At 36.1% G+C, this 15867-nt stretch overlaps 1 protein-coding gene across 1 annotated transcript; it reads right to left on the bottom strand.

The window, feature by feature from the left end:
- Positions 1-3275: 3275 nt before the first annotated feature.
- LOC102804475 (uncharacterized) lies at positions 3276-12577 on the bottom strand. The gene is made up of 16 exons (XM_006815617.2): positions 12561-12577; positions 12101-12172; positions 11747-11774; positions 10609-10761; positions 9403-9528; positions 8333-8350; positions 8086-8121; positions 7736-7765; positions 7202-7234; positions 7032-7061; positions 6908-6940; positions 6704-6733; positions 6049-6063; positions 5626-5858; positions 4946-5271; positions 3276-3504 (listed from the first exon to the last, which is right to left on the bottom strand). The coding sequence occupies exons 2-16, from the start codon at positions 12161-12163 to the stop codon at positions 3498-3500; spliced, it is 1161 nt and encodes a 386-aa protein (XP_006815680.2). The 5' UTR covers positions 12164-12172; positions 12561-12577; the 3' UTR covers positions 3276-3497.
- Positions 12578-15867: the final 3290 nt, after the last annotated feature.

Below are 15867 nucleotides of genomic sequence, written 5' to 3' on the forward strand. Positions count from 1 at the left end.
TGAATCGAACATATAATCTCGTCTAGACCCTTTTTCGAATCCAATATTACACTGTTGGATAATTCATTATTGTTGTTATAAATCGCAATATTATATGATAATCCCAAATCCCAAACCAATAACGTCCTAAAAACATATAACAATTCGGATAGTGGTGATTTATGACACACAATATTAGGCATTACGTTGTCATGAATTCAAATAGTATATTGTGGCATTAAAAGATGGTGCCAAACGCCTCATATTTTACTGAATGAATGTATGATTATGCAAATTATTCTGCATATTATTTCCTTTAAATATTAAGGATCATACCACTAGTTTGACACTTTAAAGTACTTGTTAAATACCCACTCATACATTTAAGTTTGGGGGTTGGTTTCTGCTGCACTGAAAGTATTTGAAAAACACAATAAATAATAAAACATCATCAGTAAAATTGAAAAAAAAAGATCGTTGCCTCGCCCCATTCCTACCGCAATCGACATTTTCCATTGAAAAGGTGAAGCAATGCATGTGTCATGCACTTAATATGGTAAAATCATCACGAACTATTGGTTTGGGTTTCTTGGCAAATTCAAACGTCTCAAAGAGACCAGAAGAAATGTATTTTCTTGAAACTCAACAAATCGTTTTTTTGTTGGTTTTTTTTCGATTTTTTTTGTTTTAAGTATTTGATGTGGAGATTTGAATACACTTTAGTATTAGATTACCAGCAGAATATTCTAGATTAGCGTATGCATTCTGGTTTGTCTATGAATGATAAACTAAACGATTTTGTATATGCATTTTACTAAACAATGCAATACATTTTAAAATGTATTTCGCAATTCATTCCCCGTCTGTAATACATTTGAAAAGGCACGAGTCCGCGGATGTTTTTATGCGTATGTAGCCTAATGTCAATAATTTGACAACGAAATCAGAATACGTAGACCACAGTCAACTAGCGTACACGTGGTAATAAAATAAATGCAAGCACTTTGCTAGTATTTACTATCATGAATACGGCTTGAGACTAAATAAAAAGAAAATTTATGAAACCGGTTTTTCAGATTCCTACAAATCAGGAAAAAAAATATCAAAATTTCACACCTTTATCACGGGGGGGGGGGAAATCTTCTCTATGGGGTCTCCACACGTGCCAGGGGGAAACTCGTCTCGTCTCTATATCTCGTCCCCTTGAGGTGCGGGTTCGGGAAAGTCACTTATACTTTACAGTGAAATAAGACACACACAGCGAAATACGTTTCAACTCTCGTCTTAGCCGATCAGTCGAGCACTATATAAGACACAGCGCCCTGGGGAAAAATCCCCAATACTATCGCAAGGCTGATCCAAGACTCTCTTAGACTGCGTCAACACTCGCCCCAAGGCTCTCCAGAACTGGAATCTCCACTGGACTGCGTTTATCGTGCTGTACTCTCCAAGACCAACTCAAACTCTCTTTATTCATTTTCAAAACTCTAACCAATTACAAAACAGTAAAAAGACTCTAGGGCGTAACCTTCAATCATAAAGCCAATCACACTAAGTATTGAATACGTCATATCTTTTGATTAATCGTTCACTACATTAATAACTACGAATACCAACTGTCAGAAATAGTAGTCTGAATAGCGACGGTTATCTCGTAATTAGTTCCAAATCACTAAGCCAAATTCCGTCCAAAACCTCAAATAGGCCTAAACGATGACAGACATAACACAGCAATTCGCTAATAATCAGCTAATTGAGTCGGTCAACAGATACGCGAAAATAAATTCATGACATATCCCTTCACCCAAACTGAGATTATGCCTCCCGGCATTGCACGTTCACAAATCTAAGATACCGTCCTCTACTCATCGTCATACGGGTTAAATACAATACTAATAAAAGTATAAATCAAAAGATTAAAACACACTAATTAAGTACAATGATTATAATGTCTAAATACAATGGTTATAAAGTCTCAAATAAAACAAGGGAGATGCTACCAATCGACTCACTTTTCTCAAACAGTTCGCTGAGGTAACCCTTCGCTGCTCTGTCTCCGTTATTAAGGTTACAAACTCTATATCAAAAGGTCAAAAAAACTAAGGCGTGGCGGTGTAACCAAGCGATCAGCCAATCGCTGCAGTCGATAGCATGATCGCGTGATTACCAGGGATGCGTCTCTCGGTTAAAGCATTGCAAAGCGGTAACTAATAAACAATGAATAAACAAGCTATTAATCAAACGGGGGGGGATCTTCCCTATGGGGTCTTCACACGTGCCAGGGAGGAAACTCGTCTCGTCTCTATATCTCGTCCCACACACAGCGAAATACGTTTCAACTCTCGTCTTAGCCGATCAGTCGAGCTCTATATAGGACACAGCGCCCTGGGGAAAAATCCCCAAGACTATCACAAGGCTGACCCAAGACTCTCTTAGACTGAGTCAACACTCGCCCCAAGGCTCCCCAGGACTGGACTCTCCACTGGACTGCGTCTATCGTGCTGTACTTACTCTCCAAGACCAACTCAAACTCTCTTTATTCATTTTCAAAACTCTAACCCATTACAAAACAGTAAAAAGACTCTAGGGCGTAACCTTCAATCATAAAGCCAATCACACTAAGTACTGAATACGTCATATTTTTTGATTAATCGTTCACTACATTAAAACTACGAATACCAACTGTCAGAGTAGCGACGGTTATCTCGTAATTAGTTCCAAATCACTGAGCCAAGTTCCGTCCAAAACCTCAAATAGGCCTAAACGATGACAGACATAAACACAGCAATTCGCTAATAATCAGTTAATTACGTCGGTCAACAGATACGCGAAAACAAATTCATGACACCTTAATGATGCATTTGGGAACTCACAGCCACGTTCACCAGCTTAAATCAGCGTCAATTGCTACAGCAAGCGATGTAACCCCAGCAAAAAAATGGCTCGACAACAAAACGGCAATGATCAACACGTTTCACACAAAATCCAAGAAGGTGACCAGTCCAAATGACTGATCAAACATATTGAGAATGATTGAAAATGCGAGACATTGAAACGCACCATTAGGGGACGTATTTCCAAAGACATACAGGACAGCCTGTTAAACCACATTATTGCATTCTTCTGGTCTTTGTGTTTTATGATGCCCTTTTTATGATGCACTAATAAATACGAAAACTATATTTGACCAATTTCGTTCTTCTAATGACAATGTACAGTTCACAAACCTTAACATAAAACTATATATACATGTACATACAAATATTGTTTTGTGCGAGTAATGATACAAAAACACGTCTAGATGTTCATGGTTTATTCCCAACTAATCTTTAAACTACAGAAAGGGGTTTTATTTTGACAAGAATCTACAACCATCTACAGCCACACTAACGATATGAGGGTATATGTTTGTGACAAAATCGGTATCTTCAAATTCTTCATAGTTTTTATTTCGTCGTAAAGGATTATAGTATATCAGTCAGGTCTGTGCGTATCTCCAATGCTTCGTTCAGCTTACTTCAACAACTGCAAAAATATAAACATTATTATTATTATTATTATTATTATTATTATTATTATTATTATTATTATTATTATTATTATTATTATTATTATTATTACTATTATTATTATTATTATTATATGTACTGCAGTCAAAATCAAAATCGGTATTTCCACACCTTATATGCAAATGAGGTCGGAGAGCAAATAAAGTAGTCATTTCAGGAGTACCGTTTTTCGAAACATAGCAGAAATAAACAATATTCAGAAGTGCGATATTTTTCCCTTGGGGTACATGAATATACTTGCCGAGTGAAATGAAATTTGAACAACAGTAATGGTAATTTTAGTCAGTCACTTATTTTGACTAAAACTAATTTGCGTATCATCCATGCAATGATGTTTTTGGGTATTTTCACGGTCAAAATGCAAATGAACATGACATTTTCCTTGTAGAAACATTTTCGTCTGCTATTTTTGTCCGGTTCAAATAGCTCATTTTTGGCATGTTAGGTGTACATCACATACTACGTTTGGGAGAATCTAATGTATGTTGACCACATGCACACTGAGTTCTATAAACTTTGAAGGCCCTCGGAAGATCCACCCACAGCCGGGACCCGCAGTGAAATCAGTAATTACTACGGATCCGCAAACATCAACATCAATATATCAGAAGGTTTCTGCTGGCGACGTTGCGGCGTTACTCAGTTCCAAATAAAGATTACCAACGCCAAATGAGCAACATTTAACCGGTAACCAAGACTCAGTCAATCCACGATCAGCAAGCAACATCACAAACGAATTTGTAGTGTGCAGCTCAGCGTCGACCGATGTCGACGAGTTATCCCGTCAGTGGAGTACCGCATTCTGTGGAGGTACTTTTAACTTCAACATAAACTGTGTATCATAGTCGTCCAGTTCAATTTTTGGTCCTGTCGTGGCCCCAACTAAACGTCCACGAGATATTTATTCGGACAGTGGCTCAGATTAGACGTTTGATTATTTTATTTCCACACAGTGACACGCGTGCTACACTAACACGCGTTGCTATGGCGTAACACTATCTTGGAACATATTCGCTCGTGAAAGTACGGCCACAGGATACACCGCATCACTCGTGAAAATAACTTCCATACGCAACGAAAGCCACGGGCAGGGTGTGGGGTTCGGTTATTTTATTACATTATGTAACCATTACATTTAGAACAGTAGACGAGATAGATTTCAACGAGATTTCAACGAGATCTCGCTGTGCATTGCGCCAAAGGTATATTGTTCAATAAGAGTAAATTGGGACCTATTTGTATATATTTATATTTAAGCGCTGCCATTGTAAGCATAATTTGCATTGTTTATGTCGCGTGCAACGCGTTTGAAACACAGCGCGATAACTGTTAGAAAGTAAGTTACATTCTCATGCGTCGCATGTTTACGCGTCTTGAGTTAAAAAAACAACATATACCTGTCAAGCCAATGTTCGCCGAACTTGTTCATTTCCTCCGTCGACGAAGTCTCGTCGAGCCACACCTCTTTTCCATCATCGCCTGTATAATGTAAGTCGTCACTCATAACCCCATTGTTATTCCCAATAAGACCGGATATATCCGTTAAATCTGTCTCTACAATCACGTGTCCCAAGAGCCCGTTCCAAATAACAGAAAATTCACCGGGACCGAAGTAAAGCGTGACAAAATCTTTATTCTTGTTATTCCACTTAATTTCAATTCCGCCATTTCCGAACGTTGTTGCGTTGGTGCTTATAAATTCGGTGACGTTAGAGCCATCAACCTAAGAAAGTACATATATGATAAGTAGTTATAACTGTTGTGCCAGTTGCCACATCGTAAAATATTATCAATAGTTTGTGGGTATTCTCGGGGCGGACATCCGGGCTGTTTCGCCGCCTGGCAACCATTACAGTGAAAAGAAAGGCCGAAATGTGTCAGAAAATGGTACATTGGAATAGTTGTTCAGACACCCCTGAATAGTGTAAAAAGATTACCCCCTCCATGTGAAACATATACAAATTCGGTCTCGCAATCCTGTAAGTAACATTGCTCTGTAATAACCGAAAAAAACTAGAAAGAACGCTCATCGACACGAGATACACTAAAAGGCACGCTGCACATAAATAATACGTACCCTCATACGATTTCCTTCTAGCAATTCTAACATAACGTCTTGATAGTAAATGTATGTTCGTGTGAGAATAGTGGCAGGTTGACCAAATTGTGTCGCTTCAGTGTGATGGCTAACGACCCTGAAGGGAGGCTCTTTTGTTCTCTGCATCAGTATGTAGTTACATGGCCTTCCTAAGAATTTGTACTGAAGACCATCCAACGTTGTTATCAGAGGATCTCCGAATTCGCCGGGACCTGTGGCAGTTGGTGTAATAGTATTCAATATATAATAGTCAATCACATTTTGTTCTGTTTTTTTTTTTTTTTTGTTTTTTTGCGAAACAGAAATGTAAACACATTTGTAAAACCTTGAAGAAGATACTGCTCCAAATCTACTAGATAGACATATAGATAAATCAATGAAGGAATGAATGTTCTAACTTACTTGCTTGCACATTCCCTGTGTATGTAATCAGTGGAAAAATTAATATCAGTATATATATAATAAATACAATAAAATACAGTAACAGCTAAATGATATTACATGATGGTAGGAGTACACTGTTCCAACATAGGCACGAATGTGCGACATATCAGAAATATTATCAGAATAAATTACACGAATATTTTGAACATTTTTACACGTGTACTGCGGTGTCATAGGGTACAAGCTTGTTAAATAATATTGATAATGACTGCAAACAAAATATGCAAAAATACTCCTTTCCAAAGTTGAGATTGTTTTGGGCATTTCAATGCGCAATTGGAATGCCAAGGTGGATTTGTTGAAGCGTCATTTGTATTGTTTAATGTTATGGTCTGTTTCAAGTCTCGGTTAATTTATATATTTTAAACTGGACGGCTAACCAGTAATAAAATGGAAGGCATATTTACATTCATTATCTAAATAAATCTCGCAAGATCATATGCTAAAACATGCATATAGATTGGCGCAGTGTACAATTCAACTTATGTATACTGTGACGATTTACTAATCTACGAACAAACAAAGAGATAAATGTGGATATGAAAAATAAACGAATGAGCTGCTCACCAGGGTGAAAAATCTTAATCAATATAAGTGTATATGTTGAACTTACCACTAATGGGGAAATCTGGAACTTCAATACCTGTTAATAAACACAGATAAATTTCAATATAAACTACAGTGAATGCCAGCAATATGTGTGAACTTAAAGCAACGTAATAACGAACATTATGAGTGGAAACAGTTGGGCTCAGTGACAAGCAGAACGATCATAACCGTGAATGGTAATTAACGAATAACAACAGATGAGACGCACCTCCATACGTTTCACCACTTAAAATAAATCCATCTGAAAAATTAATAATAAAATATTCATACGTGTATCAGTAAACCATCAATCAGCTGAATTCAACTTCGTAAATAAAACATTAAAGCATTACCTGGTGGGGGTTCGTCTCCGTCGTTAGGACCTGGAGAAAATATGAAAGATTGTCATGAGATATTTTATGAAGATTTCTTGAAATTTATACCAAGAAATTGCGCGGCTTTTCGTTTACATACCCAAATGGCTGGAGGTGTTCGTGTACTTAACGCATTCAGTGTACCTTACCTATAGCTTCTCGTTCTTCAGGTGGTGGCACATCTATAAAAAAAAATGCAAAGCAATTTTGAAATAGTTACAAAGAAACAAAAGAAAAAGGTTCAAAAGAACATTGAAATCTGATGCAAACCCACATAATAGTATTATTTAGTATATAATAACATTCACAGTGGCGTTTATCATCTGTAGAATCACAAAAAAATAAACCAAAGTTCAACTGTTTTCAGTAAAACAAAACTGTTGGCAGTTAATTCGATTCGTGTAATTGCACCCACCAATATACAAGTACATGTTCGAAGCTTCACAGCAACTCCTCTCAAATAGAGAGTGGGATAATCGTATTCTATATATAATTGTATAAATGTGATTATAACCAACTTGTGAGTTCATAGCAAATACTTGAATTGTAATATGAATACACACATATGCCTTCTCGGTCTAGAGGTATAGATTGAATGTACAAATAGTTATACAAAGGTGGACTATTTAAGCAGAAGACGTTTACTAAGTTACTGTAGAGCGCTAATCGCATGCAATAATTACCTTTTGCCTTCAGCCGTGGAACGTCAAGCTCTGTAAACCAATGCAAAGCAAACAAATATTATTCGACACAAAAAACCAGAGGTAGACATTCATTTAACGCAGAAAGTGAGTGAGCGAGCGTCCGAGTGAATGAGTGAGTGAGTGAGTGAGTGAGTGAGTGAGTGAGTGAGTGAGTGAGTGAGTGAGTGAGTGAGTGAGTGAGTGAGTGAGTGAGTGAGTGAGCGATCGAGCGTCCGAGTGAATGAGTGAGTGAGTGAGTGGGTTGGGTGTTGAGTAAGGGTGGGTGGGTGTGGGTGAATGGATGGATTAATGAATAATGACAAACAATATAGTGTATCAGAAAAACTGACCTCCATTTTCATCTTCTACTGGATCTGGTGCATACACTATAGTGGAAATAAAATACAGTGATTAATTGACAGACAATACACCAAACTTTAAGTACCCTGGTTAATGTATTTTAAAACCAATGATCCAATATTCCAAAATCGATAAGTTACTTAAAACAAATTGAACATATGGATTGTCTATTATCTGTATATCTTATGACTTCTTTTTGGTATTTGGTGAATTAAAAAAATATATCTTTCTACCAACCTCCAATACCTCTGACATCTGTGAAAAAAGGAAACGTTGTTACATAATTTACAAACCATACAACATTACAGTCATCGTTCAATAATAGTGACAACCTCTGGATTTACTCTACGTCTATATAATATACAATGCACGTCCACTGAGATATTTATATTAAGTGGTGGGAGGACAGTGAAAGATCTGAGCATGTTACTTGCCGATGTTAAAACCAATGAGCACTAGCATTGATTGTCATGTGACCTGTCAGTTCAGGGATCCGCTGTTTTGATTTGTGGTGACTGTTGGCCCATCTGGTACTGTGTCATACACAAACAGACGTGCCGTTGTAAGTTATTCATTTTCTTATTCAATTTATCAAGACATACTGTTGAATTAATTGGTACAGTATCGTTTGAGAAATTCAGTTTGATATTAGAAAGTATGGTGGCTCTTCAGGTTTTTCAGATCTTGTCTTGTTTAAATTTCTGCTCCGTGCGACTCACATCCCTTTCCTAAACAGTTCTCCGTCCGTAAAGGGTAATCATGAACTTTTGGCAGACGCACTTGCTCATAAAATGATTTGGCAAGTAAAGCCAAAATGTTAAAAGTTCAAGTTGTGCTGTTTTACACGAGATATTGTTGTTGCTGTTCTTTTTACATTCCATCTCCAACTGACTTACAAAAAGTAAACTTTCATACAATCACTTGCTTTGTTAGCGTTTTTTTTTCAAATTAAAATATTATTTGAATGTTTAAATAAATGAAGAAAGCCGGGCTATAACGAAAAGAGGGTTCTCGCAAAACAAACAAGAGACTTAATTTGGAAGTTGACGTTACATGACGTCACATATTTACATATCATACATAATTTACATACCACACGATTTGGTGTGCGGGCACGCGATTGCTGGGTTGCCGACTAAAACACAAGCCACACAACTGTCGTATCGCTAAGAACTAAGAAATACACCATACGCAACCGTATATTCACAGAGCATAGACAAGCTTATTTATAAAAAATATAAACCAAAAATTAGGACTTCGAGTTTCTACGAAGTTGTATCTATATCTAAACTGTATCCCATACTTACATGGAGGTTTGCAACAAAAGTATGTTTCGGGAAATCCACTACACAGTGTTGGATCATGTATCGAATTCATTGAATCGTCACATTCGACACTACAAAACGCACCAAATATGTTTTCACTGCACATATCTAGTTAAAAAAATGAATCAGAGTTTCGTTAGTCGTTTCACGAGCTGTGCCATACATTGGTGATTGATTGATGGATTTTACAGGCTTTACAGAGCTAATCTAAACTAGCAAATTCGTGGGTAATATTCATCAACAGTCTTTTCGGAATGACTAGTTTGTTTATTTTATCGGCAATTGTCAGCATCATATGACATACTTCAAATTAGTTATAAATTGTATTCCCACTTTTTATGGTTTGCATAAAACCTTTAAAACCTTGACTCATGTAAACATTCTAACGCTTTGGAATTTGCACAGTTTAGTCTTGAACATTTCCCGAAATCGAAATTATAAGAATCATTTTAAATAAAGCATGAGAAAACAAAATTCAAATTAATTTTAGTGAACATTTGGTGATTATACACTAGGTTCGTGTGCTCCTATACAGATTTTATTAACTCCGCTGTCATCACAGATTACCCAGCGGAGCTGTCGGTATGGGCGTCTTTCATGGCGTCGTCCGTACCGTGTCCCGCGTGAAGTTCTCCTTTAAACGACTTCTTCTTCAAAAGTACTTGACCAATTATATTCATATTCGTACTAAAGGTACTTGGGGTGGTCCTCTTTCAGATTTGTCAAATTCGTGTCAAAATATGGAAATTTGGATTTTTAGTATATATTTTTGTCATTTTCGGTAAAAAAAATATTTTCAACAACTAGTCCAAAACCGTAAGTCCAATTGCTTCCTTATTTGCAGCAAGGACACGTGGGTTGGTCCTCCGTGAAATTTGTCTCAAAGTATGCAAATTTGGATTTTTAGTGAATATTTTTGTCATTTTTGGTAAAAAATGTTATTTTCGGCAACTAACCCGAAACCGTAAGTCCAAATGCTTTGATATTTACAGCAATGGTACTTGGGGTGTTCCTCTCTCAGATTTGTTAAATTTTGTCAAAATAAGCAAAAATGTTACTTTCGACAATTAGTCCGAAACCGTCAACCACAGTGCGACTTTACTGATTTTTGTTCCATGATAATGATGACAGCGGATCTATTTCGACCGTCGACTTGTGTGGAGTGAAAATAGAAAAAAAAAGACTTACAATCTTCAGTGAGGCAACATACATCCCCTTCATTGCAAAGTAGTGAGTAAATGGCAACTCTGCCAATAGTGTTCCCTGTATCGCATCTGGCTTGACATATTCCTCCCACTTCATTACAGTTTTCTCCAGTGTTTCGTCGCCTCAGCACGGAATCTATTTGATTACACATAGATATATACATGTATCAATTGCAATGTGAAGTGCAAGTAGTACATTTAAAAATTCGTGTGTGTGAAACTTAAGATTTGTCAAACTCTAATAAGAATTTCGTTCAATTTCCAATCACATACAACGTCCTCTGGAAATATATTACGAACATGGTTTTCATGATTTTATTCAGCGAATTCGAAATGACGAATTTGAAATATTTTATCATTCACAGCATTGTCGAACAAACAATACGCGACGAAAACCAAGTAATGCGACGGTGCCGTTTTTTTATTATTATTTTTATTTTTATTTTTAACTGATAGTAATAACGAAATAACAGTTTATTTAGAAGATATTGCCAAACAGGGGAATTGTTTCCTATTATTTTTAGCCGAGACTAATTTTCAGTGGAACCAGCCTCAAAAAGATTCAAATATACAAATGTATATGAACTGAACGATAACATTAAAATAACCATGGAAATTCTATTAATAACACATACAAACTGAATTGGGCAACTTGTTAAATATATAACGATAATATTTCTGACAATTTCAAAAACCTACAACGGCCTTAACTGCAAGTGCGCGACCATCACCGCCTAAACTAACGTGAGCTTGCATAAGATTCGTAAGCGTAATACCAAAAAATCATAATTTATGTGTCATTTTGATAGTGCGAGCTGGTCTCGTGATAACAAGCCCATCGCCTAATACCATTAGGCTGGTTGTTGACACTCTTGAAAGTAATGGGCAGTATTATACACTCACAGCAGGCGTATTGTTAATACTAGCCCACGGCGTTACTCGGATACACTCGTTTTACAAATAAGTGATATCAGATGATATCTCAATGGTATGGATGTGTTACTGCCTTTACCTCTCATAATCAAGGATTACTCACTAAATTAAGATCATTGATTTTTTCAAGTATATATGTACAATGTTACATGTGTATCAATATAATATATATAAAATAAATGGCTTACCGTGTACGTTGAGTTCATATTTGCGGTCCTTGTGTAAGCAAAATGAATGGCAGAACACGAATTAAACACAAAAAAGTATGTTAACCATTGGAACGCTGAAATATAATTTTATAATTTTTCCCTAATTAAAATAAAATAACATAATTGTTTACAGTTTTTATTTTTACTGAAATGTTGACCAAGACTATGGTCAGTAATAAATGTATTTATTTTGTCTGAATGTTACGAAGCAAAAAGCATATTTCAGTGTTAATAACGTTTCTGGAGGGAAATGGATGACAATGGATGACATGTGCTACGAAAGTTGTATTAATATTATTGAATCAATATCACAAATAAAGGAAATAAACTTGCCTCCTTTTCTGCAGCGACGCTATATGCTGCCACCACAGTCAATAATATTAATTTTATCCACATTGTCAATATCTGTAAGATAAATTGTACATTATTGTTACTATTATGGTTGGTGATAGACGATCGACATAGCACAATTGTTGGAAATAACTTTTCAAATGATTTTCAAACTACCCAATGCGTACGAATGACACCGGAAAAAACAGAATAGTGTATGTACCATTGAATAAATGTACCGAGAGGTGATCATTAATTGAAAATAAATAATAGGTAATACGTGACGGTGTCGTATGAGAATTTCCACATTAATAAATATATATCAAGAATTGTCTTTATGTGTTTGTTCGGGGCCAGAAAACAAACCGAATGTTTCGTTGCCATTCAAAATACAACCTAAATATTAGACGAATAACCGTTCAGGATATAGCAAATATAAGCAAAATGCGATATCCATACTTACCGATTGACAGTCAGACAATGCATCTAGTATTGTTTTTTATCTGTTTATATAGTGCTCCATAAACACAAACGAAAAATGTAATAAATTAAACGTAACATGTTGTGAGAGAGAGAAGTCGTTTGTATTAAACTATCTGAGCTGATGCAACATGTCTATAAATAGATAGCACTTCGTCACAGACTGTCCGACAAATAAAAACAAATTTAAATGTTTCTAACCCAACTAATACTAAGGGAGAGGCCTCAGTATTCAATTGTTAGTTTTAATCGATACAGTGCTTACATATTAATTAAAAAGTATGACCAGCTTAAACACATTGATGTCAGAAACTACGAGTTTCTGGTCAGCAGTATTTCATACATTATGATTGAAATGCCTCTAAATCACATAAATGCCATAAATCCCGACAAATTGACCTACAAATGAGGTACCGAACCTATATTGGAATGTTACGTAAGGGTGTTTTTTTATGTTTTTTAGTTTTCTACTACAAGAGTTGTTAATGAACTCATATCATTCCATGTGAATTAGCGATTCCATCGTTTCATTTGGACCCACAAATGCATATATATACATGCAACACGTACTCTGGAATACAACTAAGATTATGTTACATGAAACAACAACGAATAAAAGTCATTGTTAATGATATCGTGACCCGCATATCCAATGAGATATCTTGAAGTTCATTTTGAATAGTCAAAATCAACTATATAATAGTAACTAAAAGTGGAATGTTACTTTAATAATCCTTCGTTTTACAATGACACGGTACGTACGATTAATGACCCATACGCAAACCCAGGGGCAACAGATGTAGCCGAAACAAAACATAAATGAACAATAGGTCCGTATATCACTTGCTGTTTGTAGACATACTTGTTCCCTAACTCATGTGGCGCCTGGCATTAATTGCACATACACCGTCGCAGATGTTACCCACACAGATTCCTCATGTAAACCACACTTTAAATCTATGTTCTTGTTGACATTTCATAAATGGTCTTTTTGATTTATTAAATTGCTGGCTCCACGTATTTTGTGATATAAGGGCACAGAATGGAAACAAACAATAACATTTTGGACTTTGAAGACTGTGTCTTGATTGAGAACAAAACAATGCATCAGTTCTTCAGGAAATGTTAATCTATTTTTAACTTCATACATGGACAGTATAAAAAGAATATTTTTGTTCGATTTTACGTCTGATCTTTGAATTTTCATTGCTCAAAATATACTAACTATGCTATTTTCTAACTAAATTCAAAGTTCTACTTTTAAATGGGCTTCATTTTCAAAAAAAATACAAATTGATATACTACATTGGTGTTAAAAATGCTTGTTGCTTATCCGAGGACTAGAAGATACAGAAGTTAATGTGTTTGCAATTAGGAACAAGTTTAAAGTACTAGTATTTTCATGAGCTAGTATGAAGATATAACAAAAACTATGCTACTTCAATTCTACGGCTATGGTATCTGAGTTGAAATATGATATTTACGATGTCGGGTTAATTGGTGGGAGGTTTTTCTTGTGTCACATTAGTGTTTTATTTGGCCAACGCATGCGTCGATTTGCAGAAGAATGATTTAGAAATACAAATAAAACGAAGCACTGACAATGCTAAGTCATCGTTACTTCATGTAAAAATGAAACGGAGTTTTTTTTTCACTCTAAATCATGTGATAACGTTTGTACGACGCATTGACGTCAGTTCGTACGTGTTTTTAACCAGACTTGGACATATTTCATATTTTGTTTCAAGACCAAAACATTGTCAGCTAGCGAAATGCTACTGGATTATAACTACAAAAATATGCTCATGTGGCTCAATTTACAAAGAATTCTAGACGTCACGCTCCTTCAATGTATTTCCTGTCCGCTAGACTGAGTCGGGGTACGGTAGGGTTCTAAATGTTATGCCTAGACTGAACTAGGGATGCAAATTTTATACAATTTACTGTACGAGCGTGGGGTAGGTACAAATTATTTAAAAATGTCTCATTCAGATCTTCGTCACAAATGTTTCCCAATCACAATAATTTTTAAAGACAAACTTAAACATAATATTTATTTAATTAAATTATTTTATTTAGTTACGTTTGTAAAGATATGTAAATCAATAATTCAGAAAAAATACATTCAATAGTGCAGGCATGCAGCGCTGCCACTATGAAGCGTAGTAACACAGCGCAATATCTGACGCTACACCAAAGCGTTACTTTGATAGCATTTTAAAATAATTCCAAACATTTTTATATATTCAGTAAGCGTTTACTTTGGTGTTTACTAAAATTAAAAGAAATCATACAACACGAGGCAGGAAATTGGTTCGATTGTGTTTGATATGATCCGTAACGTAAATTAACTACGGACACCCATCTTCGCAAAGACATTGTAATCGACACAGATTACATCATTGTTCGTGATCACTTTTCGATTGCCGGGATCAACAATAACAAATCACAATACACTATTTGTTTATTGTGACGTCATTTAATTATAACAATCTGTATCAACAGTATGTGTGTGTATTATTGAACGCATTAGCGGGGCGTCATGTTATTGGTGTGTTAAATATAAGGTAGCTGCATTAGTGGATTTGTAATGAGTCCTAAAATTTCTAACTGAAATGCTTAAAAACGTCACTTGAAAACAATGATTTTCACCAAGTAAAAGGAGATCATTTTATTCTATTTCTTGACTGAGTTATAACTTACCAGCTTCTTGCCTCGTGTGCGATGCAGAATTATTGGCTGCGAGTATTAGTCACGCGTTCATTACACCCTACTTCGTGGCTTATTTTGGGGGACAGTTAGAGGTGCGCAGTGAGATACGTGCCTGCCTACAACGGTAAAGCATGTTGTCGTCGTTAGTTCGAATTCAACATATGTTCTCAGTTTACTTTGTTTCGATCCAGATGGCGCTTAACATGTACGTTTGCCTGAGGGCAATTTCAACTAGATAGGGTATACCGACCCCGAATGTTCTGTTGATGTATGTCGTTGATGTCAAAGATCAAGCCTGTGCGAATTCGTCTAGTCGCTGGGGGCGGGGGCGTTCATGACATGAATCCCAGAGCCCACACAAGCTGACTGCTAACTGCGCAAAAAATAATAAACACGATATCGTTCTATCGCATGGTGACAATATAAACCATCTGTGACGTTTGCTGCTTCCTTCCTAGGTCTTGTTTAGCTCAGTTTTTACTTACAGGATACTGCCTTCGTACGAGGACACTTCCGGGACATAGCATCCTACTCGAGTTAAAATATTTAGACAGATATTCGAATATAAAACCCAGTAC

This window comes from Saccoglossus kowalevskii, chromosome 22, assembly GCF_978046115.1.
Source record: "Saccoglossus kowalevskii chromosome 22, keSacKowa6.1, whole genome shotgun sequence".
Lineage (NCBI taxonomy): Eukaryota > Metazoa > Hemichordata > Enteropneusta > Harrimaniidae > Saccoglossus > Saccoglossus kowalevskii.

Excerpts from the sequence above, each read along its gene's own strand:
- LOC102804475 (XM_006815617.2), bottom strand. The coding sequence starts at position 12,163 with ATGTGGATAAAATTAATATTATTGACTGTGGTGGCAGCATATAGCGTC. Across the intron at positions 7,235-7,735 it reads TCCACGGCTGAAGGCAAAAG|ATGTGCCACCACCTGAAGAA; the intron begins GTAATTATTGCA and ends TTTTTTTTATAG. Across the intron at positions 5,272-5,625 it reads TAGAAGGAAATCGTATGAGG|GTTGATGGCTCTAACGTCAC; the intron begins GTACGTATTATT and ends GTACTTTCTTAG.